Source organism: Carica papaya, chromosome 8 (assembly GCF_054855325.1).
Source record: "Carica papaya isolate Zhongbai chromosome 8, ASM5485532v1, whole genome shotgun sequence".
NCBI classification, from domain to species: Eukaryota; Viridiplantae; Streptophyta; class Magnoliopsida; order Brassicales; family Caricaceae; genus Carica; species Carica papaya.
The window spans coordinates 27,425,496-27,453,281 of record NC_142316.1 but is presented as its reverse complement, the minus strand read 5'-3'; the positions used below and the strand labels follow the sequence as shown (position 1 = coordinate 27,453,281).

The 27,786-nt window shown below is 35.8% G+C and overlaps 3 protein-coding genes and 1 long non-coding RNA gene across 4 annotated transcripts; 1 reads left to right on the top strand and 3 right to left on the bottom strand.

Annotated features, from left to right (window-relative positions):
* Positions 1-7,844: 7,844 nt before the first annotated feature.
* On the bottom strand, positions 7,845-9,939 carry KCR2 (beta-ketoacyl reductase 2). The gene is made up of 2 exons (XM_022045571.2): positions 9,108-9,939; positions 7,845-8,303 (listed from the first exon to the last, which is right to left on the bottom strand). Exons 1-2 carry the CDS (start codon positions 9,833-9,835, stop codon positions 7,982-7,984), a joined length of 1,050 nt encoding a protein of 349 aa, XP_021901263.1. The 5' UTR covers positions 9,836-9,939; the 3' UTR covers positions 7,845-7,981.
* Positions 9,940-11,917: 1,978 nt separating this feature from the next.
* Positions 11,918-15,483, bottom strand: LOC110817186 (alanine--glyoxylate aminotransferase 2 homolog 3, mitochondrial-like). Its single transcript, XM_022045619.2, has 9 exons — positions 15,120-15,483; positions 14,671-14,901; positions 14,395-14,565; positions 13,240-13,383; positions 12,967-13,146; positions 12,647-12,872; positions 12,400-12,513; positions 12,215-12,301; positions 11,918-12,123 (listed from the first exon to the last, which is right to left on the bottom strand). Exons 1-9 carry the CDS (start codon positions 15,354-15,356, stop codon positions 12,080-12,082), a joined length of 1,434 nt encoding a protein of 477 aa, XP_021901311.1. The 5' UTR covers positions 15,357-15,483; the 3' UTR covers positions 11,918-12,079.
* Positions 15,484-19,360: 3,877 nt separating this feature from the next.
* LOC148252762 (uncharacterized) lies at positions 19,361-22,685 on the bottom strand. The gene is made up of 2 exons (XR_015814091.1): positions 21,799-22,685; positions 19,361-21,326 (listed from the first exon to the last, which is right to left on the bottom strand). It is a non-coding gene; the product is annotated as an uncharacterized LOC148252762 (long non-coding RNA).
* Positions 22,686-23,043: 358 nt separating this feature from the next.
* LOC110817184 (D-mannose binding lectin protein with Apple-like carbohydrate-binding domain-containing protein) lies at positions 23,044-24,983 on the top strand. The gene is made up of 2 exons (XM_022045615.2): positions 23,044-23,609; positions 23,701-24,983. The coding sequence occupies exons 1-2, from the start codon at positions 23,214-23,216 to the stop codon at positions 24,697-24,699; spliced, it is 1,395 nt and encodes a 464-aa protein (XP_021901307.2). The 5' UTR covers positions 23,044-23,213; the 3' UTR covers positions 24,700-24,983.
* Positions 24,984-27,786: the final 2,803 nt, after the last annotated feature.

Sequence of the window (27,786 nt, the reverse complement as noted above, 5' to 3'; positions counted from 1 at the left end):
CTTTTCTTGTCGCTTGAGAACCCATATTAGTTCCTGTTTATAGGATAAGTCCTTCCCCAATGGTAACGATTCACACCTTATAATATGATTCAGACCCAGGTGTTATTTTTATAGTAGGGCTACATGGACTACATTGTGAACCCTATGATCCCGAGGAGGAAGCACTACCCTGTACACAACCACCCCCACCTTCTCCAACTTCTCAAACGGCCTAATGAAATGGGGACTTAACTTCCCTTTCTTCCCAAAATCTCTCACTGTCCTCCGTTTCTACCCGAATCCTCGGCATCCCGATGTCCACCAACTGCCCCGCTTTGATTTTCTGAACCAAGGCAGGTTGTGCCCTCAAATTAGCCACATACCTTTTATTGTCCCCTTATTGAATACATAACTGTTGCATGGCTTCCTGTAAACACCACTCAAACACTCTCAAATCTCAAATGAGGTAGCACCCCAGTACTCTTACTACTGAGGGCATCTGCCACAATATTTTTCCGCTCGGGGTGATACCGGATTCTACAGTCGCAATCCTTCAACAGGTCTATCCATCTCCTCTGCCGCATATTCAACTCCCGCCGTGTGAATAGATACTGTAATCTTTTATGGTATGTATAAATTTTAAAGGTTTTTCCTACATAAATAATGTCGTCATAGCTTTAAGGCATAGACTACCGCAGCCAGGTCCAAATCATGGGGATAATTCCTTTCGTGTGTCCTTAATTATCAAGACCCATATGCTATAACCTTCCCTTGTTGCATTAACACACAACCCAATCCAACATGAGATGCATCGCTATACACTACAAAAGCACCTTCTCCTGACGGAATGGCCAATATTGGGGTAGTAGTCAGTCTGCGTTTCAATTCTCGGAAGCTACCCTCACACTTCTCATCCCATTCAAACTTCACATCCCCCTTTTTTTTGTCAACCTGGTAAGAAGTGTTGCAATACTCGAAAACCCTTATACCAATCGACGGTAATACCCCGCCAACCGAAAATCTTCTGATCTCTGTTATAGTCTTTGGCCTTCCTCACTTTCTCACTGCTTCTATCTTTCACTGGATCCTCTGATAACCCATCTCTCGACACCATATGACCCGAGAATGTTATCAAATCTGACCAGAACTCACATTTACTGAGTTTTGCATACAGTTTGGCTTTTCGAAGCATCCTTAGCACAATGGTCAGATGTTCTGCATGTTTCACCGAATTCCTTGAATAAATCAATATCTCGACTATGAAGACGATGACATAACGATCCAGCAGGGTTGTGAACACCCGATTCATCAAATTCATAAACAGTGCAGGAGCATTCATTAGCCCAAAAAGCATCACCAGAAATTCATATACCTATACCTAGTGCGAAACGCTGTCTTAGTAATGTCTTCTGCTCTAACCCGTAGTTGATGATACCCTGAACACAAATCTATCTTTGAAAATACTTGTGCCCCGTGCAATTGATCAAACAAGTCGTCGATCTTGGGCAACAGAAACTTATTTTATTTTTTTATTTTTTTTATCACTGGATTCAGTTCCCTATATCAATGCACATTCTCATAATCCCATCCTTTTTTGTAACAAACAATACCGGGGCCCCCAACAGTGACACCCTCAGCTGAATAAATTTCTTATCCAGTAGCTCCTGGAACTGTCTACTTAACTCCCTTAGTTCTGACCTCACCATCCTGTATGAAACCTTAGAGATTGGCTAGGTGTCGGGCTGGAGTTCTTTAGTGAAGTCGACCTTTTCATTGGGTGGCAGTCCCGAAAGGTCACCCAAAAATAGTTCTGAAAAATCTCTCACCACTAGTATCTCCTGAAGTATATGCCTCTGACTCTCGTTCCTTTGTATTACTTCTGAAGTAGTGGCTGCCTCTAGAATTATTATGGTAACCCCCGTCCTTGAACCAACTCTACCAGGCTCTTTCGGTAGGGGGAAATCTCGTACGAAGTGTTGAGTGTTTTCACATTGATGGTAGCCCCGACTGCCACTCACTCATGGCCAAAAAAAGGAAAAGGAAAAGTAAGAGGAAAGAAAAGAAAGAAAATAGAGAAGAGAGATTGAGGGGGAAGAGAAGGTTCGAGAAAGAGAGAGAGCGAGGATGAATGAGAAGAGAGAGAGAAGGAAAAGAGGACCGTGACGGTGCGAGCCACGTGAGGAAGGAAGATGGAGATGGGAAGTACAGTAAACTTTAAGTTTCATGTGTAGGTGTGGTGTGGATTTGAATTTATGACTTTAGGATGAGAAATCTAGGTTTTGTTTGGGATGTAGAGTAGAAAACTACAATGCAGGGAATAGGTGGGTGTGGATGGTAGGTGGAATCATGGAAGGGTGAAGGATGTTCACGGAGGAGGCTGCGGGAAGAGAGAGAGTGAAAATTCGGTGAGTGAGAGAGGTTCGCGAGAGAGAGAGGAGATTCTGTGTAAGTATGAGTAGAAGTACATGGAGGAGGCCGCGGGAGGAGAGAGTGAACGAGGAGTTCGGTGAATGAATGAGATTTGTGAGAGCGAAGAGATTTTGTGTGAGTATGAGTGGAGTGTATGGAGGAGGCTGCGGGAGGAGAGAAAATGAGGAATGCAGTGTGCGAGTGAGGTTCAGAGAGAGATGAGAGTTCGTGATTGTGAGTAGGGATACTTAGAGTAAGCCGCGGGAAGAGAGAGAATGAGGAATGTGGTGTGTGAGTGAGGTCCATGAGAGAGATGAGAGTTTGTGATTGTGAATTAGGATACTTACAGTAGGCCACAGGAGGAGGGAGAAGGAGGAGTTCGGTGTGTGAGGGGATTCATGTAAGAGAAGAAGTGCAGTGTGGCTGTGAGTAGAGGTAGGCATGGAAGGGTGGAGTGTGTGTATGCTGAAAATTAGGGAGTAGGAAAGGGAGGCCTGTAGAGCGTGGGTGTGAGGTATCGGGATAGAGGTGTGTTGGTGTAGCTGTGTGGTATGAGGGTGTGAGTTGTATATAGGTTGGTATAGCTGCTGTAAATTTAGTAATTGGCGAGGGAACATTACTGGTGTGTGTGTGTGTGTTAAATGTTAGTGTGTGTCCTATGGGGAGACGCGTGTAGGTTCGGTATACAAGTTAAAGGTATATGAGAGCTTCAGGACAACATGGTGAAGTGAGAATGAGATGATATTGTCCTTGAGTTGGTAGCATTGGGGGGACGCCGATATTGGTTGCCGCTACCTATAAGGAGTAAATTGATCGCCGATAGTGGTGATGGTCGGGAGACTCCGACGAGTAAGGGGTTGGGTCGCCGGTATTGGTGACGGAAGAGAATGGTATCTCTGTGTGTGTGTGGCCTGTTAGGGGTCGAGAGGTAGAAGGTTGATTGATGGTCGCCAATACTGGTAACGGGTGAGAATATTTATACGGTTGGGGTGACATCGGGAGACGGTCACACTTGATATGCATAATAATTAAATTACTTGGGGTAAGTTAGTCCTGTGTAGTCCCAGGGTGGGTGGTATTAAGGTATGACTTAGGTCATGTATATAGAGTACATATAGAAATACTGGATTTTCTATTGTTGCATATGATACTTGTAACTTAATTTTTACTGTATTGAGTTATATGTACTCACTCTTTATCATTCACAGATAATGTAGGGATGGAGCCACGATAAGAGTTGCTAGTTTTTTTAGCTTAGCGTATAGAGCAACAGAGCCAGAATTCTTCTTATGGGCAGAATATAGTATGTAAAAATTAGTAGTAGTGTAGATAGTGTGTCTGCTGAAAGTGTATGAGATTGTATTTCACTGTGATGTACATGTAGGGTTGTAAGTTTATCTTGATTTTAAATAATAGATTGCGATAAGGTTTCTACATGTGTGATTGATTTGGAATGAAATTTTCGTATTTGATCATGGAATTGTTTTAAATTGTGCCATTAAGAAAAAAAAAATGGGGTATTACAGTTGGTATCAGAGCAAACTAAGAATACTACTAACAGGTGTCACTATTCCGCAGGTAAATCAAGGGAGGTGACGAAGAAGGGACAAGGTCGACCTCATCGTGAATCTCTTCTAGGGGAGCAGGGCTCACCGGGAGCCCCTCAACGAGCACCGGGATTCCACCAGGCACCACTAGTCGCATTTCAAGAGCCGCCCCCATACCACATCGTGCCCCCTTCCGCACAGCCAAGACCCGCTACTGGTCCATCGACAACCCATGTGGGGCAGTCTGACGTGCAACAGGAGGACTTTTACCGGCTTTGCAGGGTAGTTGAGAGTCTGGCTACTATGGTCAGAGATAGAGAATTACGGTCGGAGACATCATCAGTGTCACAACAAGGAATTCATCAAGGTGTAGTGGATACAAGTAACATTAAGAAATACCGAAGATTGGATAAAAGAGACAGAAAAATTATTTGAAGTAATAACCTTGACCACGGAATAGAAGGTACAACTGGCTACGTTCATATTAAGTGGATCCGCCGAACACTGGTGGAAATTGAAAAGAAGAGCTCTAATCTCCCTAATCACTTGAGAGGTGTTTCTAGAAGCTTTCAATACGGAGTATTTTCCGGATTTCCTGAGGCAACGGAAGGAAGCAGAGTTTATCGAACTTAGACAAGGAAGATTGTCTGTGGTTGAGTATATTGAGGGATATATAGATTTGGGCCAGTTTGCGTCCGAGGTTATGATGAATGAGACAAAGAAGGCCCGAAGGTTCGAAAAGGGGTTGCAGTTGGAATTGTATCACCAGGTGGCTATGTTTGCGTTACCTACATATCAGATGGTATTGGAAAAGGCACAGTTAGTAGAGGCACTGTATAAGGAATATGTTGAGAATAATAAAAGATCTTTCAGTTATAGACGACCACCACCCTCATCCGGCCAAACAGAGAAGAGGCAGAAAATGGCACAAGATGCAGCCTCAAGTCATCCGATTTCTCTGAGTAACTTAATTTGCATGCGATGCGATAAGAACCATGGTATAGGAGAGTTTCAGGACAACGTGGTGAAGTGAGAACGAGATGACATTGTTTTTGAGTAGGTAGCATTGGGGGGACGCCAATATTGGTTGTCGCTACCTAGAAGGAGTAAATTGATCGCCGATAGTGATGATGGTCGGGAGACTTCAATGGGCAAGGGGTTGGGTCGCCGATATTGGTGACGGGAGAGAATAGTATCTGTGTGTGTGTGTGTGGCCTGTTAGGGGTCGAGAGATAGAAGGTTGATTGATGGTCGCCGATACTGGTGACGGGTGAGAACATTTGTACGGTTGGGGTGACGTCGGGAGACGGTCACACTTTATATGCATAATAATTAAATTACTGGGGGTAAGTTAGTCCTGTGTAGTCCCAGGATGGTATTAAGGTATGACTTAGATTATGTATATAAAGTACATGTAGAAATACTGGATTTCCTATTGTTGTATATGATACTTGTAACTTAATTTTTACTGTATTGAGTTATATGTACTCACTCTTTATCATTCACAGATGAAGTAGGGATGAAGTCGAGATCGGAGTTGTTGGTTTCCGAGCCTAGCGTATAGAGCAACAGAGCAAGAATTCTTTTTATGGGCAGAATATAGTATATAAAAATTAGTAGTAATGTAGATAGTGTGTCTGTTGGAAGTGTATGAGATTGTATTTCACTGTGATGTACATGTAGGGTTGCAAGTTTATCTTAATTTTGAATAATAGATTGCGTTAAGGTTTCTATATGTGTGATTGATTTATAATGAAACTTTCGTATTTGGCCATTGAATTGTTTTAGACTGCGTCATTTAAAAAAAAAAAAAAAAAGAGATCTTACATGGTTCAACTCATAAATTCTCATTTAAACAGACTTTCTTTGCAATATGAAAAAAAAAACATGAATCTCACAGTTTATTAAATAAATCTCATAATTTATTTAAAAATACCCCTTAATTGAACTCCGTGCTTGTAAGCATAGAATATTTTTCAATATTTCTTCTTTTTTTCTAACATATTTGATAATTAATTAAATATATATATAAGAAGTTGTGAATAAAACTAAAATCAGAGCCACAGATATTTCCTCAGGAGCTGGTCCACCACGGAAACCACAGGGGAAAAATGTGGCTTGACTTTCATTTGACTTTGTTGGACTATTTTAAAGTTGTGTTAATTGATCTTTCACTTTTTTAAGTCGTATTTAATTGCATTAACTAACTTTGACAATTTTTTTTCTTTAAAGCGTGTATTAATCTTTTTAATTATTTTATTTTCAGATACCCTTTTTTATAGAACAAAAAAAAAAAAAGAATAATCGAACTAAAAAAAATATTAAAATTAACATTTTTTTTAAATGTGTGGATGGAACATTATATAAATATATTGTTCAATTACTTCAATTAAAAATGAATAAATTAAAATTATCTATATTATATAATGATCCTCGTTTACTTTAAAAACATGTATTTACATTCATAATTACTTTCAATAACCAACTAGTTAACAATTAATCAATTGATAGTTATTTGTTATGTTGTTTTAAAAACTTAAAAATGTATTTTTCTAATTATTTTTTATACTTACATTTTAAGAGCAATTATTTTGCCAAAGGAAATAACTACATTAATTGTTTTTTTTTTTTTTTGGGGATAATCATAAAGATTATTTGAAAATCACCTTAGCTAGTAAATAACATTATTGATTTATAATATTATTTTGAATTTAATTATTTCTGATGCGAAACAAAAAAGGAAACCTGTTTCCTGTAATATACGATCTCGGGTTAGTTTCCCTTTTAAACTTGCTTGGTCTGCAAGCGACGGTCTAATTCCTCTCCTCAGATTTATATAAAGCGAGAGAGATACGGATTTGATTTTTTTTGAAATTTAGATGAAAAATATTTTGTTACCCGCCTCGGTTTCGAATAGGAGAGGATACAAATTTACCCGTATTTCCCTCTGGTTAGCCACAAGTTCTTCACTTTCTTCTCTTCTTTTTTCTTTGATCAGTGTTGCAGAGAGCTCAACATGTCGAAAAGAAAAGATGATGGAAAAGACGAGAATCTGAAACGCCCCAAGCAGCAGTTTTCTTTAGCCATGATTTTTTCGAGGAAGCCTTCCGCCGTGCGTAGTCGCCCTCCTGCACCTCCGTCTCCTCACAGCTTCTTCGCCGACAACCTCTGCCTCATTGATTCCGACGCCGCTGCTAAGGATGACGATGATCAGTGTTGCAGAGATCTAAACATGTTGAAAAGAAAAGATGCTGGAAAAGACGAGAATCCGAAACGCCCCAAGAAGCAGTTGTCTTTTGCCATGATTTTTTCGAGGAAGCCTTCCGCCGTGCGTAGTCGCCCTCCTGCACCTCCGTCTCCTCAAAGCTTCGTCGCCGACAACTTCTGCCTCATCGATTCTGGTGGTGGTGCTGCTGAGGATGACGATGATCCGACGGCGGTCACGTCGACCGCCGAATCAGCCAGTCCGACATTCTCCTTCTCGACTGATTGCGCTTGTTCTCTGCCTCCCGTTTATGGTGGCAATTTCATACTACCTGTTTATGTCGGTGACGGTCCGGTGTCGCCTCAACCCACCCCCCCAATCCGATGAAGACTCTTTGGCTTCGCCTCCAGACAGCCCTCTCTCACCCGGCTATGCTCCTCTTTCGCCGGAGCATTACATCCCATGAGCTTTGGCAATATTGTTGATTAATTCAATAATCAGTACTGTTTATGCCGTCATCTATAGATTCAATAACTCAGAAAGCAAGAAAGAAGGGTTAATTGAGGATGATGTCGTATATAGTCTGTGTCGGTGATGATTGAGGAAAAACCCTCATGAACCCATGTATTATTCTTCTATCAATTTTATTGTAACAGATTGAGTGAAGTTGGAATCAATATAGGAAAATCAATAAAAATATGGGAAATAGCTGGTTGATAATTACGGTGTGTGGATGAATAAGAATATGATGAACAGAGATTTTTACTCTCCCAAATCATCCTCTTGACATTTAATCAATTAGTAATTTGATTTGATGTGGAACACCCATTCTCCAATTTTCTCAGATTTGAGACTTGAGATGTTGGCTCCTACGGATTCCAATGGAGAGACGCCAAGCATCCACAATGGAGTCAGGGAGAAACTGGACAAAGAACCATTGAAGGGAGTGAGCCCAGTAAGGAGTACACCTTGGTTCGAACCCTATTCGACCGACTCCGGCGGCTGCATAATCTTCTGCAGATGGTATAAAGACGGTTGCTTTTTCTATTGCTGCAACTCTCTTCACCATCTTGGTGGCAACATATAATGGTACCTGACATTGTACATCAATCCCGAATTGCTTGTACTCCACATATAAACATCTTGATAGTTGATCAACATACCTTCATTCCCAACATACCCATAAAAAATATATACATATTAGATTCTATAAATATATACATAATTTAATTCTTATTTTTACACCTCCGAACAAAATGAACCCACTAACATAACAGTCTCAAACTTTACTACTAATTATTAGAAGATAATATTTTTGGGTATATATATTATATTATATATTAAAAGTTGTATCTTAGGTTCCGCCTTCCACTCCCATATCGTTTACTGTCAAAGAGTTGAATTATAAGGTCCTCGCTTTAATTGCTGGTATGGTGCATGGTATTTTTTAATGTTGCCCCATCTTAGACTTTCAAATAAATTAGAAGCTCATAAATGTATATTAGATATATAATTTTTTATTTATATTTTTTTTAAAAAAAATTATAAAATATAAATAATAAAACAAAATATAATCGAAAAATAAAATTATATTTTCCATACATTTTAATGAGTTACGTGCGCCTCTCTCTCTCTCTCCCTCCCTCCCTCCCTCGTACACCTTAATGAATTATGTATATATCTATTAACTTCATATATAGATAGATATAATTTTGATATTAATTCAAATATTTTTAAATAAATTAATTTTTATACAAATATAAAATATTCTTTAAATATAAAAACTTAAACGAAAAAGATTAGATATTTTATTTTGGCGGTTCTTCCAATGTCACCTACACTCTGAATGGAATAGCATAAAATCCTGCCTGTAACTAATTACTCAATGTCAAAAATAGTTCAAACAATAAATTAAATTAGATGGTTGACTCATAAATATTAACCCAAAAAAGTTAAAACCTACTTACGCTTTTGTGGCAGCATAGATTGCATAGAGAGGATGCGAAGGTACAACAATGGCGGCACCCGAACCGATATTGATAATCGCACCTCTCTTCCTCTCCAGCATCATTGGAAGAACAGCTCTGGTAACCATAGTCGTACCCTCCAAATTAACCCTTACAATATTCATCCAGACTTTCTCATCAACCTCGTGAAAATACATTGCTTCTGGGTAAGTTATTCCCACATTGTTTATGAGAATACCCACGTCCAGCCCTTCAATGGCTTCCTGGATGAATCCCACACCGGAAGAGAGATTAGAGTCAGAGAAATCGAAGGGAATGGTTTTGATTTTGGTAATGGGGAAGGAAGATTTGATTTGGTTTGAGACAGATTGAAGCTTGGCCCGGTTTCTACTGACGAGCACGAGATTGAAGCCTCTGCGCGCGAATTCAACGGCGAAGGCTTTGCCGATTCCGTCGGTGGCTCCGGTGATGAGGACCCAAGAGCCGTAAGTGTGGAGGTTTATGGGTGGTCGGAGGAAGACGGTGTAGACCCATTTGAGGAAAGGGATAAGAATCAGTTTGAGTAGGTAGATGAAACCCAGAAGAGATACAAGAAGAAACCGTGAGGTGGGTTGGGTAGCCATGTTTTCACTTTTATGGCTCATCAGTTCATATATGTATGTGTGTGTATATATATATATATATATGTTATGTAAAGATACAAGATTAGAGTACTGGGGTAAATACATTGTGGTTTTAGGGGGGCTCAGATTAGGCCACCTTAAACTGCTGGCTAGACAGGAAGGTTGGTGTAACTATATATGCAGCAGGTGTCTTTTACAAATAAATAACAGCACTACTCTAGAAAAGATGCACTATAGTATTAATTTAATTAGATTGTAACAAGTGGTTAAAAAGAAGTGACTGTTAGTTAAGTATTTTATATATATATATATATATATATGAATCATTAATACGAAGGTGGCTGTGAAGTGCTTATAGAAATGGCAAAAGAACGTGAATTAGCAAATTAATATATATATATATATAATGATTGATGGGCGGTCATGTGAGTGTTAATTATTGTAACAAAAGTAGCATGTACGTATAGGTTAGTTGACATGATGAGGGAGAAAAGGAAGGGTACGTGAATAAAAGAGGACACGTAGAGGAAAAGGGAGAGGATTTGTTTGATGGTGATAGTGAGGTCAGCTCACCGCTTCACCCATGAAACAAACTGTGACTCACCTAAAAATTACTCCCCATATTTATGCTTCCTTGGGACCATTGTTTATTATTGTCTTTTTAATTACATATATATATATATTAAAAGAAAATAATAATGTCTTTATATCATTTGGCTTGGTGTTTAAATTTTTTTAATTATGGTGTAGTTATATAATACGAATGAAATACAAAAATCAAGACATATAGTCTGTGTTATCATCTAACAGCTAACTTTGAAAATGAGAGAAGGGCAAAGTAGTTTTCGGACGCTTAAGCCAAAATCACCATCAACCAACTTTTCATAAACCACCCATTTAATGTAGACATATATATATATATATGTATGTATTTTAATTATATGCATGGTTAGGAATTTGTGTCAATAAGTTTAATATAAAATATTCATATTTCAAGTAAAGAAAAATATTTAATTAATAGATTTATTGAGATTAAATTAAATTTAATTATTATATTTCTATATAAATTAAAATTTTAATCATATTAAATTAAATATTGTCCAAATAGATTTACACTTTGTAAAGTAGGTTGTCAAATCACATTTATGAGACTTATAAAGCCACACCACTCAACTTTAATAAGTTGAAAGCCTACAATATCACGTGAAATTTATTATCGTGATGGGAATTGTTAACAGATAATTCAAATTATTCTCGGACAAACAACTGAATATAATATATATATATATATATATATTATATTCACACATTAAGAGATGGGTATAAAGAAAAATTAGTGAGAGAAGAACCCAAAAATGGAGTGAAGAGACAAATTTTAAAATGATAAGAAAAAAATAATAATAATAATAATAAAACTTTTTCTGATGAGCTGCTTCATTTCACAGTTGATAAAGCTTGTTTATGGATGTGATGTAGAAATTCTTCCTTCATTAAATGTTACATAAAAAAAATAAAAAATAAAAAAAAGTGCAAATTGTAAAGCATGGAATCACGTGATACAAAGGATAAAGTATTTTTATACATGCTCTTAAAAATTATTATTTTATAAGTCACTGCTAATAATATATATATTAGTGATTTAAGTTTTAATAAAAATTTATTATATTTTTAGTAAAGTAAATTTATTTTATTCATGTACGTATGCGAGTTGTAGTCAAAATAAATTTATATTGGTTGAAATGCATGCACGATCAATGTTGAAATTAATTTATTTGTTTTAAATTTTGAAGAAACAAAAACAGAAGAGAAGAAGAAGGCCCAATAATTAAGTGCTTTGCCTCTCCATTAATTCTTAATGTTTAATATAATATGCAAAAAATATTAAATCATTAAATTACAAAGCCTTTTGATTTCTGAAGAATACTGGCCATTTGCACGGAATATCAACCAAACCATATATAATAGAACAGAAGCTTCAGTAATTTATAGTAATTTTTAAACTATAAATTACTGCAACCAGTTTCAATTTTGATTTCTTTTTTTAAAAAAAAAAAAACAAAAAAGGGAAAAGAAAGCTAACAATAAAATTATAGACTTGGACAACACTTTTGAGACAACGAGTTGTTGACTCATCTTCAATCCAAAGATAAAAACCAAAAGAGCCAACGCGTTGTTGACTCAAATTAGTTTTTCTTTTTTTTTTTTTTGGAGACCGCTTGCAAGTTCGCAACTTATTCATGCTGAAACCCTCTGCATGCAAATTATAATTCCACTGGGGGGTACACAGGGGAAGCCATACAGGACATGTTTACATTATTATGTGTAATCATCATATCTTATGCACATGCTTCACATCTTCGACATGGTATAATCCATCACATCTGCAAAGAAATCTGCAATCGCCACAACATTCAACATTAGAGATTAATCAACAACTACAGCTTCCAAAGCATATTATTATTTTTTGGGACAACTTCGACTTACCTGCGTCTTCCTTTGTAAAGCACAGAGGAGGTGTGATTCTGAATACGTTTCCATAAAATCCACCTTTTCCAACCAGTACTCCCATTTCTATCCCAACAAAACCACAGTTTAGGTTGGTTAATTAATTTATTAGTGGCAGAAAGGAAGCTCAAACAATCCATGTACCGACTCAGTATAAAACAAACCTTTCATCCGATCCATTATATGCAGAGTTTCTGCCTTGGCAGGAGTTTTCAGTTCGCGATCCGTGACCAGTTCAACTCCAAGCATGCATCCTTTTCCCCTTACATCCCCAATAACTACATCATAAAGTATATAATATGCGGATATATAGCACAATCAGCCAAGATATTAGAAGGGGAAGAGATGGCTGCAATTTAGAGCAAACAACATATACAGTTTATAGTAATTGACGGCGGGAAGAAACATTACTTTCGTATTTATCTTGGAGTGCAGCTAGCCTCTGCTTCAAGTACGAGCCAACAACAAGAGCATTCTCTTGGAGCTTTTCATTCTCGATCACTCTTAAAACAGCATGCCCTGCAGCGGTACACACAGGATTCCCACCAAAGGTGTTGAAGTAGCTGCGTCGAGTCAAGACTTCAGCAATTTCTGGAGTGGTCACCACAGCACCCAGCGGAATACCATTCCCAATGCCCTACGCCCAAACCCGGGTTAACATTACATCAATTGTAAAATGTTTTCAGTGATCCAGACACGTTCTTCAGTTTTAGAAGGATGAGAAAACCAACCTTTGCCATGGTAACAATATCAGGAATAACACCCTGGTTCTCGAATCCCCAGAAATGGCTTCCCGTTCGTGCAAACCCGCATTGAACTTCATCCGCAATGCAAAGACCTCCTGCTTTCCTTATTGTGCTGTAAACAGCAGGCAAGTACCCCGGAGCCAATTCTACAATTCCACCCACTCCCTGGCAGAGACAAAATTAAGGACAGACTGAACTGTGGATTAAAGGAAAATATATGAATCTCTCTACAGATAATTACATGATTACTTTTCTTACCTGTATAGCTTCAGAAATAAACGCAGCAACATGGCCCGAAGTCCCAAATTGTATAAGATCATGAACATCTTTTGCATACTTCTCACCATCTGAACCAAATATACCTCTGTAAGGGTCTGGGTTCACAGCATGATGGACTCCACTCTGTTGATCAAACCAATAAGAAATGAGACAGAATACCACAACAACTTGGCCATACGAGATACAATTACGGGCTAAGTGAAAAGGTTAAAATATAGCCTTATCTAAAATCTGAGTCAGTGGCATTTCGCACGAGTTACAAGCCTCTAAAGCAATACATACAATACGTTTGGTGGTACTCGTAGGATACAAACACTTGGGTATATACTTCTAACCATCATGGTCGATTGAAAATCCCCAACGTTCAATTTACTAACAAGGCTATTTTTGTCATTTCAAACGTCCGTCTATAGTTGCCAAAAGCTTACGACTTTCTTGTAATGATTACCAATTTTCAACAAAATTCCAAGGCAGTAGGGAGGGATTAACTTTTTCAAAAAGAAGAATATCTCTGTTACCATCAATCACTACACTCACTGAACTAACAATGGTGTTCAAAAGGTTACGGATGACATCAACCTTAGTGAATATCAACACAAAGAGAACCCGCAAAAGAAAAATACATTTGTCTTAAAAATTGAATTTAACGGGAAAAGAGGCTTTATGAATTTTTAGTTTTTAAATTCATTTGTTTTTATGAATTGATATGTGTAATGCTGTGTATATTTGAGGTAGTCAAAAAATATGTAGAATCAGATTTTAAAAAGCATATCTCTTTCATGTCACATTTGTATTATGCTTTTTAAAAACATTAAAAGTAAAATACTTTTTCCATTATAATAGTGAGAAACCAAATGTACATGAGGTGAGAAGAAATTATCAGAATTAGCTTAAAAATAACAAGGAGAAGCCAAACATTACTGTAAAGATTCTCGTCCACTTAGATCGCCCAACTCCGTAAGCGAGATAATTTTTTACGGAAAGAAAATCAGTTGTCACATGGCATGATAGTATGGAAGACGATACCTTCCCATTGATTATATCAGACAAATTACAGGTACTAGTTGATTAATTAATTAATTTTTTTTACAGAAATGATATTATAAAAAAAGCGAATAGAGCGAGAAAGTGTACCTGTAAGACATTGAATTTCCAGATGCACTGCGCGGTGGCTCCCATAGTGGCGGCTGCGTTCCCATGGTACGCGTTCCTCAGCGAGATTACGTCATGGCAGCCCGTGTACAATCTTGCTATCATCAGTGCCAACTCATTCGCCTCCGTCCCTGAATTTGTGAAGAACACTACCTACACAATCGATACACATCAAAAGCAAATTAATCGATTGAAACCGTGTTTTCCAATTTAAAATCCGAACAAAAATTAGTAAACAAAACTAACGGACGAACGGACCTTGAGATTTCCAGGCATCTTAGAGGCGAGGGCCTGGGCAAAATCAGCGATGGCGTTATTGAGGTAGAGGACGGTGGAGTGCTGCACCCGTTTGATTTGGTTGATTGTCGACTCGATCACATCAGGATGGCAGTGGCCGCAGGACACCGTAGCAATCCCACCGAAAGCGTCTAGATACCTGCGTCCGTTCTCATCGAACAAGTACTGCATCTTTCCATCAACCACGTTCAACTACCAGAGACAAACCAAAAAAAAAAAAAACGCAGATTCAACTGTTTAGATCCAACGATATGTACATATATATATAAATCTGTGCTCATCGTAAAATCACCCGATGCAACCACATGATCATATATGGTAAATGAGATTAAAATTTGTAAAAGGTAATTTCAGGAAGCATGTCTAATACGATTGAGAAGAATACACGAAAATGCATCTTGGAGTCTTACGGGTTTAGTGTAAAAATGGAAGAGGGAGGGACTGAGGAACTCCTTTCGCTTGGCAAGAATCTCATCGGCGGAGGGACCGGTGTACGGCGGAGGAGAGTAATTGAACGGAGGCATTTTGGGAAGAACGGCGTCGCTTTCAGGTACAGAGTTGTCCTTCTGTGCCGCCTGAGAGAAACAACGCTGCAATCGCACATAATTACTTCCCAATAATACCCTTCTCGCCATGAATCTCTGCATGTCTTCTCTCTTTCTTTAAAATATACGAAATGTTTTGTATAATGTGGTTCGCGTGATTTAACCAACCAGAGAGAGAGAGAGAGAGAGAGAGAGAGAGAGAGCGAGAGAGATGGAAGGCTGAAATACGGAGCCTAAAAGGCCGAAAGTCGGAAAGCTTTTATAGACGAAACAGAACTCCTAGCAGTGATTGATAGTACGGAAATGCCCCTGGTATTCAACAAAATTACCATTTAACCTAGTTGGACAGATTGTCATCCTTCTATTATACGGGGGAGGATAACCTGCAATGAGTTACACGTGTTAATTTCCAAAAAAAAAAAAAACAAATTATTTCTATTTTAAATAATTTCCTTATTTTCTTTATGCTAATACCATGTGAAGTGATATTCTACCAATCATGATAATAATTATCTCAAATTTGATATATTCAAGGATAAAAAGCATATATTAAAAAATATTGAAATATTAATTAATTTAATTAAAGCAATATCGTTATTTAAAATTAAAATATATATATAGCTTTGACACCCATATATTTGGATTTATAAGATTCGGAAGCAAACACAAATACAAACACAAACTAAAATGAGGGTCAATTATATTCATTTTCTTGAATTGGGGAAGAACTGAACAAGTGAAAGGAAATTAATCAAAATAAATTTCTTGAATCAAAATCATAAATCAAATTATTTCAAGGTTTCTTTTTGTTAATTTATATAATTTTTATGGTACAACTCATTGTCATTTAAATCAAAATGAATAATAATAATAATAGCAATCTCATTACTTACAATGTTATCAAAATGCTAAGTTTTTAACAGAAATTCAAAACAAAATAATTTCATTTCTAAATATATGTATACATTTATATATTTAATTATGCATAGTACTAAATACTTAAATATTTAAAAGTTACCAATTGGCAAGCTATTATAATGGTCTTTGGGATAATTAGTGGGCGTTTTCATTTGCTATATAAATCAATAAACAATTTACTCTTTATAAAATAATGTTTCATATATTTACTAAACAACTATAACAATCTTCATTATTTATTGTTTATCTTTATTTTAATACTCTTGAAACATAAAAAATAATAATAATAATACAATCTTTGATAAAAATTAAATCTTATATGTTGAGTTTTAATCAACTATGTGGGTTTAATGTAGAGTTTATTCGTACATATAATTTATTTGAATCCATTTAAAAATGATTTGTTAAAATTAAATGGATATTGAACTTTAATACATCAAATAAAACGTGAGTCTTTTATGTACATAAACTAAAAATATTATTTTTGTTTTTACGAAAACTTAAATTAGAAATAATAAAAAACTTAATGATATAAATAAATAGTAGTGTGTTTCTCAAATCACAGGTAAGATTTTTTTTTATTTATTCTATTATCTCATCACTAGAAAAGAGAAAATATAAAAATTTAAAAAGACCATATCGCAAAACGTGCAGATTTTTTTCGCTGAAAATTTAGATATACTTCCATTTCAGACAGAGTTAGACTTTGTGATTCATACGAGTATGTTGTATTATTTTTAAATTTAGATTTGCATCTATATATTATTGTTTATGTAAAAAATACTACATTCTATTATTACAAATACTACTTTCAGACTCATTTGACTGTGATCACCTCTCTCACGAACTTGGTATTATCATTCTAAAACGATTCGTTATCCATTTTACGATAACATTTGTAACCGACGCATGTTACCATCTCTTTTTTATGATGTAACAAAACTCATATTGCTCGATTATAACTTGTTTTGAAGTAGTTTAGATTGTTGCACGCCAAACATCCTACGAGAATCAGATTTATTTGCATTTTGAATTTGTGAGGTGGGTATTTCAACATTTATTTGCATAAAAAATTATGAAGTTCAATTTGATAGGTCGCTCAATTTTACTGGCTCACAGCTCATAAAAAATTAGGTTAAAAAATGAGAATTGATTGATTGATGAATCTGGATGGGAATTGAGGGTAGATGAGAAGTAAACGTACAGAGCCATTTTTTAGAATGAATGTTGTTTAAATTTTGGCCACAAATTCTATAAAAAAATTAACATGCAAACTAATTTTTATTCGGAAGTGACGGCCGATAAAAGATAAAAGTAGATGACACAACCGAAAAGAAAGCATACCAATATATATATGTATATGTATATGTGATTATATAGAGGTAGAAGAGTTTGGGGCAAGGCAGCTTTCCACATCTAAAATTAAGAATATGACATGTTTAGCATTTGCATTTTTGTATTGTTTGCTGCGTAGGATTTCCACACTTGTTTCCTCCCATGATGCTTTGGAATTAACTCCCCCCCCCCCCCGTACGTCACAACGTGATTAAAAATTTATTATTATTATTTTTTATATGTATTATAGATTAAAGATAATTATAAATTCAAAATTTATTATTTTATATGTATATTATCAACTAAATATAATTATTTTATAATATTTAATTTATTAAACATAATATATATATATATATGTGTGTGTGTGTGTTTTTATAACGATTACATCTTTTTTTTATATATATAATTAAATTGACATAAAGAAGTAGATGTAGCATTTGAAAAAGAAACTTAGCCGATGGGGGCATCCCATTTAGAAGACAGTTTTGTTTATATAATTAAATCAGATATTTGATTGGAAGCAGATTTTATTAATTAGTTAAATCTAATTAATTAATTAATTAATATTAAATATAAGAGAAGCAAAGTGCAAACTCCTCACGAAAGTAACAGCATGGATTAAAATCGATGTGACAAATCATTAGATTATTTTTTGTATAAACAGAAATTCCACTCAGCCATATCATATTACGTGTTTCATTGCCTTTACTTTCTCTAAATATCTTTTAAGAAACCAAAAAAAAACTATTTAAGTTTTGAAATTAATTTTAAAAAAGGTACAATATTTAGCATCGAAACCATAACTTTTACAATAGATGACTGGGTTGATACGAACAGCAAGAACAAAAACGATTCAGTAGCAGACAGCGAGTGCCTTATTAAAATAGGATCTTATCTTGCTGATACAATACAAACCTGGCGTATACGTCGTCAAGTTTATATAGCTTGTCTTCCTTTCTGGTTTACTGACATCTAACACATTGCATGTATTAGTTTATATTACTTGTTTACAATCCTCATATCATATTAATATTATAATATGCATATGTACATATACCCAGAACTTATTTTGCACCTCTCTTTACTTTTCTTCTCGAGTTCAGTTTTGTTTACCAAGTTAGTTAATTACACACTAGCGTTTAAGTTAAAACTATAAAATCAGCAATTAAATTATAATCTAAATCAAATATTTGTACGAATAACAACACTAATAATTGCGAAACAAATGACTTACACACAAAAGTTTATACTCTGAATGATCATGCAAGCAGATCAGATTACAAATTTCCGAAAGCCTGAAGATTGGTTTCTTTTAGTAAAGACTTAAGAGCTAAGATCTTATTGATAGATGAGATACCATGGAAAACCATTGTAGACATACCACCGAATATCAATACATCCCCTGGTTCTAATACAAGTTTCTCTTCCTTGTCTGCATATCTCTCATCACCGTGCAGGAACTCAGTCGAATTGCCTAATAGAAATGGAGATCAAAAGGTAACCCCTTAAACCGATACTCTCTCTGTTTTCATCATGATCCTGCATATATAGTAATTGAAGCCGTCTCAATTGTTTCTTTTTTTTTTCTGAAGAACAATTTGCATTTGCGTTCTCAACCAACATTTTTCGTTATTCATAAGAAGTTCGTTTGACAGAAAATATATGATATTCCTCGGCAAAAGTAATAACAGAAATTGCTATAATAGTCCTTCAAATTTATCACCAAAGAGACAACATCTTCATATGCTTGGAAACTACACTGAGAATGAAATTTGGTCTTTGTAATACTCTGCTTATGTGGAACTTGATTATAAAGAAAAACAAATTCCAAAATGCAAGAAACAAATGAATGGATTAGAAAGTATATGAATGATCATATCAGGATCTCTCCTGAGTTCTTCGTGTCGTGAATGTACTAAAAATTGGAGATCACATATTAAATTCTTGGAAAATCTCCCAAGTTCCTTCTATTGTACTACAAGGAAAGAAGAAGAAAAAGATAAAATTGCCCATCATTCAACAGTCGAAAGTTTGCCGTATATCTAATATAGGCCAAGTCGCCCCCTGGTTGTATAGAAGTTTACAATGCATATATCCGGAGAAATTGCTGGAAAATACTTCTTCAACATTTCTTATCCGATCATCCTTCTTAATAAGATGATGTGCATCAGTAATAGCTCGTTGAACCAAGAGACCGAATTCATGGGGAATATCAGATACTTCACAATCTTGACCGGACTGTAGATCTGCATATTTTATTTCAGGATGTGAATTTAAATCCAGATACATCATCTGGAGACGAAGTTTTGCTCCATCTTTATAACCAGGCGGAGAAAATCTCTGAGAGCATATACCAAGTTCTTGACAAGTTTTTATAATCTTAAATTGAAACACTGATACCGATATAATGGTTACAATGCTAAAAATTGAAGGAGATAATATATTGGATTCCTGGAAAATCTTCCTAGTTCCTTTTACTATGCTACAAGGAAAGAAGAAGTAACAGATAAAATTGCCTCATCATTTAACAGTTGAAAGTTTGTCATATACCTGATATAGGCCAAGTCACCCACTAGTTATATAACACTATACGACGCATATATCCGGAGAAATTGCTGGAAGTACTTCTTCAACATTTGTTATCCAATTATCCTTCTTAATAAGATAATCTACATCGGTAATAGCTCATTAAACCAAGAGACCGAATTCATGGGGAGTACCAGATACTTCACAATCTTGACCTGATTGCAGATCTGCATATTTTGTTTCAGGATGTGAAATTTAAATTCAGATACATCACCTGCAGACGAAGTTTTGCTCCATCTTTATAACCAGGCGGAGAAAATCTCTGAGATCATATACCAAGTTCTTGACAAGTTTTTATAATCTTAAACTGAAACACTGATACCGATATAATGGTTACAATGCCAAAAATTGGAGGAGATAATATATTGGATTCCTGGAAAATCTTCCTAGTTCCTTTTACTATGCTACAAGGAAAGAAGAAGTAACAGATAAAATTGCCTCATCATTTAACAGTTGAAAGTTTGTCATATACCTGATATAGGCCAAGTCACCCACTAGTTATATAAAAGTATACAACGCATATATCCAGAGATATTGCTGGAAGTACCTCTTTAACATTTGTTATCCAATTATCCTTCTTAATAAGATAATCTGCATCGGTAATAGCTCATTAAACCAAGAGACAGAATTCATGGGGAGTACCAGATACTTCACAATCTTGACCGGACTGCAGATCTGCATATTTTATTTCAGAATGTGAATTTAAATCCAGATACATCATCTGGAGACGAAGTTTTGCTCCATCTTTATAACTAGGCCGAGAAAATCTCTGAGAGCATATACCAAGTTCTTGACAAGTTTTTATAATCTTAAACTATAAACACTGATACCGATATAATGGTTACAATGCTAAAAATTGGAGGAGATAATATATTGGATTCCTGGAAAATCTTCCTAGTTCCTTTTACTATGCTACAAGGAAAGAAGAAGTAACAGATAAAATTGCCTCATCATTTAACAGTTGAAAGTTTGTCATATACCTGATATAGGCCAAGTCACCCACTAGTTATATAACAGTATACAATGCATATATCCAGAGACATTGCTGGAAGTACCTCTTTAACATTTGTTATCCAATTATCCTTCTTAATAAGATAATCTGCATCGGTAATAGCTCATTAAACCAAGAGACCGAATTCATGGGGAGTACCAGATACTTCACAATCTTGACCTGATTGCAGATCTGCATATTTTGTTTCAGGATGTGAAATTTAAATTCAGATACATCACCTGCAGACGAAGTTTTGCTCCATCTTTATAACCAGGCCAGAAAATTTTCCAGAGCATATACAAGTTCTTGACAAGTTTTTACTATTTTAAACTGAAATACTGAGACCAATATAACGGTTCAACATAAAACTCATTGCTACTTCAGTCTGGAATAATCAAATGGATGGTATTGGTTTAACACATGAATAAAGTAAAAACTAAAACTGATAATTTATATTTTCTTTGTTACTGTCTATTAAAAATAAAAAAATATAAGGCAAGTTATGAGTTTGTAAGTAGTTATAAACGAGTCATCATATTGCAATTTCTAAAAAGTCCAGTAATAATTCTTTTGAAACAAATGCTACATCTAATTCCCAAACAAAAGATCCTTATTTTACCAAAACTAAAATGAAAATGGTATGTAGCTGGTCTATTCTGGCATTCAATATTATAAATTTTTCTTAATTGAAATGAAGGAATCAAGCAGGACCTGTTCGTGGGGGTTGAGGTAGTGTTTCAAAAGGACCATCCCGGATCTCAATACCCCTTAGATTAACTTCTTGAATTCTTTGCTGCATGCCCTTGTTTTTTCCCTTGCCCTTTGCCCGATAAGCTTTCCTTAAACAAGAAAATCTATTTCTTGGCGGACACATATGACATGGTTCATCTTTAACCAAACTTTCAGAACTATTCATGTTCTTGTTAGCTACTGAAATTCCAGCAACATTCCTGCTTCAAATCCCACCCCTTCCCATGAGCAAGCTTCTTTCTTCCTAAATTGAGCAGGCAAAGCAGACTCGTCCAGCTTCTACCAGACAAGTTATTATTTTCGGAATCAATCATTCTCCTCTCTTCATTTAAATCTGTAACCTTAGGACTTGCAGAATCCTGCAAACAAAAGAAAAGAGAAGAGAAGAGAAGATGAAGAAGACGAAGAGCATCCGTAGCGGAGGATGCAGGGGAAGTGGCATCTTATGATGTTGTAGTACATTAGGAAAGCAGGATTGTGAGGAGAGCAGTCAAATCGGATTTGGGTTTTCGAGGAAAGTTTCTAATCTTGCAGCCAAATTAAACTAAAATTAAAGTGATCAACGAAACTCGTTGGGTTTCTGGATAAAATAAAGAAGGAAACTAGTATCGGAAAGGTTATCATATAGATTTTCGGAGAAGTCAAAGTCGAACTGTCTTTTAACTTTTGGGTCTTTCTCCAGTCAATGGCGGAGCTTAAGGATTTTAGGCTGACTAGGATTCCAAAAGAAACTGAACAAGAAGATTCAGTTGACATTCGGCAGCACACGTCATCCAAGCGCCGGAGAAATGTCAGCAAGCACCAGTCACACGTGGCAATTGGAGATTTACACACGTGGCAGACACCCACTCATTTCATCTCTTTCACATTCCCACTCAAAGAACTCCATTCAACTCCCACTCACAAAAGAAGAAGAAGCCCTCAATTCATCCAACCAAATTATCAGAATCATGTCCCGCATTACATCACATTCCTCATTACAAAACTACAAGCTTATATAATATAATATAATATATATGTATGTATCTATGTAGTTTGCGCCTGCCTTTTTCATAATAATCTTCGTGTAAATTTGAGTATTGGGAAACTGTTTTAATTAAAAAAAAAATAAAATTTCACATAGACAGCCTGTGCAGGATAATGGTGTCTTACTTTTTGGTCCTTAATATAAGTAAATGAACTTAATGGCTTGACAGTTAAATTAGCTTAACTTTTTATATACTCCAGCTCACCATGTTGTTTGAGTAAAAACAAAATTAAGACACTACTATTCACAATCAAATTGCTAACCCCACTACACCTTTTATTTCCCCCTTCACTTCCTTTCTTTCTTTCAACTTTCATCAAATGAGAAACTCTGCAAATTGGGATTGGTCATGAGGCTGTGCGTTTTCAGCTTTCTGGGTCTCATTCTTCTTTTGCCGAATGGGTATTGTAAATCGGACATTCATGTGGGTTATAGATTGACGCTTGCAGTTCCTGTAGAATACATGGTTGGATTTATAGGAAGAGCTTATGTTTTGCAAGGCGACCAAAATGAAAATGAACCCAGTTTCAGAGCTGCATTGACTGTTGAAGCTATTGGTCAAAAGTATTCCTGCTCCTTGGAAGTTCTTCTTGGAGATGTTAGGGTTTGGAATTCTGGCCATTATTCCAAGTTTTACACCTCTGATATCTGCGTTCTTGAGCTCACTTCAAATGGAGACTTGCAATTGACGGGTCCTAAAGATCGAGTTGGATGGCGAACTGGAACTTCTGGACAAGGCGTAGAGGTAATTAAAAAAAAAAAAAGAACATAATCCATTTCAAATTCATCATCATCATCGTCATCAACATTATAATCTCTCTTGATGTTTCTCGCAGAGACTTCAAATACAGAGAACAGGCAATCTAGTCCTGGTAGATTCATTAAACCTTATAAAATGGCAGAGTTTCAATTTTCCAACTGATGTGATGCTGTGGGGACAGAGATTAGACATTGCTACTCGCTTGGCTTCGTTTCCTACTAACTCAAACTCATTCTACACTTTCGAAATACACCCCAACAAGGTCGCTCTTTATTTGAATTCAGGTAAAGTCAAGTACTCTTACTGGGAATTCAAACCTACCCAGAACAGAAACATCTCCTATCTCGGATTGGGTACAAAAGGGTTGGAATTATACAATGATAAAAATCACAAAATCGCACAGATACCATCAATTCAACCCCCGAGATTCTTATCACTGGAGAACACAACAGGAAATTTAGGTCTCTACATTTTCTCAGCCATGAAAAGGAAATTCGAGGCCTCATTTCAAGCACTCAAAAATACATGTGATCTCCCTTTAGCATGTAATCCTTACGGCATTTGCACGTTTTCCAATTCTTGTTCGTGTATCCGGCTTTTGCTGAAGCAAACCCAGATGAGAAATTCTGCTTGCGGTAAAGAAATCTCTGATGGGTTCTGTAATGGTGGATTTCCAGTCGACATGCTTGAATTACACGGTGTGAGTAGCATACTGAAAGACGCTAAAACAATTATTAATATTACCAAGGAAGCCTGCGCGAATTTCTGCATCAACGATTGTGAATGTGTTGCTGCATTGTATTCATCGGGAGATCCAAGAGAGTGCTTTCTGTACGGAGTGGTGATGGGAGTTAAACAGGTTGAAAGGGATAGTGGATTCAGTTACATGGTAAAGGTTCCCAAAGGAAGCCATGGAAATCACAGTAAATCCAACGTGAAAAAATGGGTGGTGGTGTTGGTCGCAGTGGTTGATAGTCTGATAATTATGCTAATTTTTGGTGGGTTGATCTTTTATTTCATAAGAAAGAGAAGGAAGAGCTCATTGGGCAATCGCAGCAACTCTTGCAGAAATTGAATGTCTAATTTTCTCGAGGGATTTTGTGGGGGATTGATTTTTTTTTTTCTTTTTGTTTTTATTTTTCAGTTGGTTGGAACTTGGGAGGAAATTTTTTCAAACATATTGATGTAAACAGATACAAACAGGAAAAACGGCATTGAATGGTTTCAAATTCTAATTCTTGTGTGAACTAGATATATAATGCACAATGTTGAAGAAGAAAAGCAAGATCTACGTGAAGAAGTTGATTTTTGAACATAAGAATACTTGGTGATAAAGAAGATGTCTCCATATGATTGTGTAACAAAAAGAAAAACACTAATTATTTATAATATAATGGTTTAGGATTGAAATTTTTGTTTTTTTTTTAGATCACGAGTTCAAATCTTAATGATAAGATAAATTTTGTAACTTTATAATTGTTTTATAAACTTATATTAATTGACTTATGATATTTCATTTAGTAGGATAAATAATTTAATTCGTCAGTTTCTTAAAGGTTATGGTGATATTCATTATTATGTCAGGGATTACAGTGATTAAATTGGTCTTTGTCATAATGAACCACAACATATGTAAAGACTCAGAAATTAAATGAAACAAATTCATACTTTAAATACAGAAACAAATAATAATATTATAGTTTACATTTCTTACACAGTAATTATATATGTCTAATAGGGTTACGAGAATGTTCTTTTTACAGCAGTTCATAAAAAGAAACGAAATAACTAATGGAAAATAGTAAAGAAATGTCTTAGGGGGTTAACCTCTACTAGCACTTGATGGAGTCCGAGAGGAAACCTATTCACAACCTTTCTGTTGATTAGGATCTGTATCTTAGTTTTCTTTATATGAAATTATTAATAGGAGGGTGAGTTACAGTAGTTTAGTAAAAATATTACACTAATCATTAATACAGAAACCGAATGTTGGTAAAAAAACATAAAACGACTAATTGAACCCTTAATTTAAATAAATTCATTTACCATAAAGAAAATCGTTTATTTCATACTTACCTTTACGAGTTTTCCAAAATCAACTTATAAAAATAATTACTCAGATAACTTTATGATTTCATTTATAAGTGAACAAGAATTGCAATTTTTCTTTTTTTACTTGCTTACTAGAACTCCTAGGGGTCCATAAGGATTTTCTCCTACTTGTGAACCCAATATTTAGATTTGTCAATTAATGCGACTGTTCCTATACCCCGTTCGGTAATGGGTCCCAAACACACCATACCCTCGATATCTTGTCCAGCATGAGGATGAATCATATTTCTCAAATCCTTTCGGTATAGGACTTCTTAGTCCTGTCTGACTGACATAAAATCTACATTAGGATTTTTTATGTACCAGGTCCGTCCACCATTTCCTAAGATACCTAGTAAACATTTTTTACATAAATTTAAAGTATAAACCGATTACTAGTTACATACCAATAACTTATATTTATAAATCAATAATAAGTCATGCAAATAGGCGATACATACATCAGAAAACATAATTTAAACATTTATTGCAAACTGAACCAACAAATGGAAAATATGCAGTGAGGTAAACTAATTAACTGAGAGAGTAATTAAGTCTATCAATTTAATTCACACAATATAATAATAAGCATTTTAAGCAGTACATAAAAAATAAACAGTAAACCAGGACAAATGTAAACTGATCGGTTCTTCCTTCATTAGTGATATGTAATTATTCTTAGGTGTTTAAAATACCGTATTGTCTACTGCGCCTCTTGACGGTCTCCGGATTTCTTGGATTTTTCATGTGGAAATTAAAACATTAGTTAAGTATTCAAAAATATCCTAAAGTACTAAAATATGCGTTTTAAAACCCTTCCGGCAAATTTTAGGATTCCGGCACGGCGGCACTTTCGCCCACAGCAGTGGTTCACCTCGGCCTGACCGGTTTCGACCGGTTTAGATTGGTTTTGGCCAATTTTACGCGTAAACCTGCAAAAAAATGAGTTAAAAAACCTCAATTGGACAAAAAAGGTAAAAAATCAAAACTTACCGGCCGGGGGTCATCGGGTGCAGCGACTTTACCGGTTCTCCTTCGTGACTAGGGTTCTTCTTCGATTAACCTGCACCAGAAAAAAATGGTGGACATGGTGGTCACAAAATCACGCAAAATGGAAAACGGGAAGGAGGTTATCGGAGAGAGTTTTGGGTTTTTATTGTGGCGACTTGGCCGATTTTTATCTGCAATTTTTAGCTCATCCGTCGATCATTTGGTTTCGATATGGGTATAAGAAGGCTCGAGATTAAATTCCGAGCGGAAGGAGAAAAAATACATGTTTTAGAGTCGGTGGTGGCTTTTATGCGACAGCGACAGTGGTCAGCCTCCTTCTCTTGTGTCTGGTTCCTTCCCCAGACACCCTTCTTCTTCTTCTCCAGTCACCTTTCTGTCGGCTAGGATTTTGATTCCCTGCGAAGAGGAGTTTAAATACTCCTCTCCATTCAATGCAGACCGCTCGTTTGAGTCGATGTGGAGTAAAGAGGACCGTTGGATGATATTTCGTTTAGGCTGATTGCATGGATGAATCTGAACCGTCCATTGAGATCAACCACATCCATCCGATTGCGCTTGAAGAGGAAATACATCTGGGTCATCCATGCGCACGTAATGTGATCTGGACCGTCGAATCATCAGACACACGAATCTTCTGCATGTCCTCCTGCGTAGTATTGATGTCAGCATGTTTGTCACACGGTGTGCTCTGCTTCGTCGTGGCTGCTGACTAGAGAGTCTCACGTGGCCAAACTTTCTATTTTTACGATTTTACTCCATTTTTTCAAAATTTCTTTCAAAAGCACCTATCTTATTCTCAATTTCTCCAATTTTTTTTTTTCAAAATTGCTTTTAATTATGTATCTAATTTATTTTTTTCAATAATTTAATTAAAATAAAATTTTTAATTATTTATATATTTATTTATAAATAGAAAAATCATCCCGAGCCATACACAAGTATTTTCTACTTACTCATCATCCTCATTAATCAACTTGAACATTGAAGTCGAGGTCCGTGTCAATAAATAAAACAAAGAATATCTTGAAAAACGTTTACGTATATCTTCATCAAACATAGA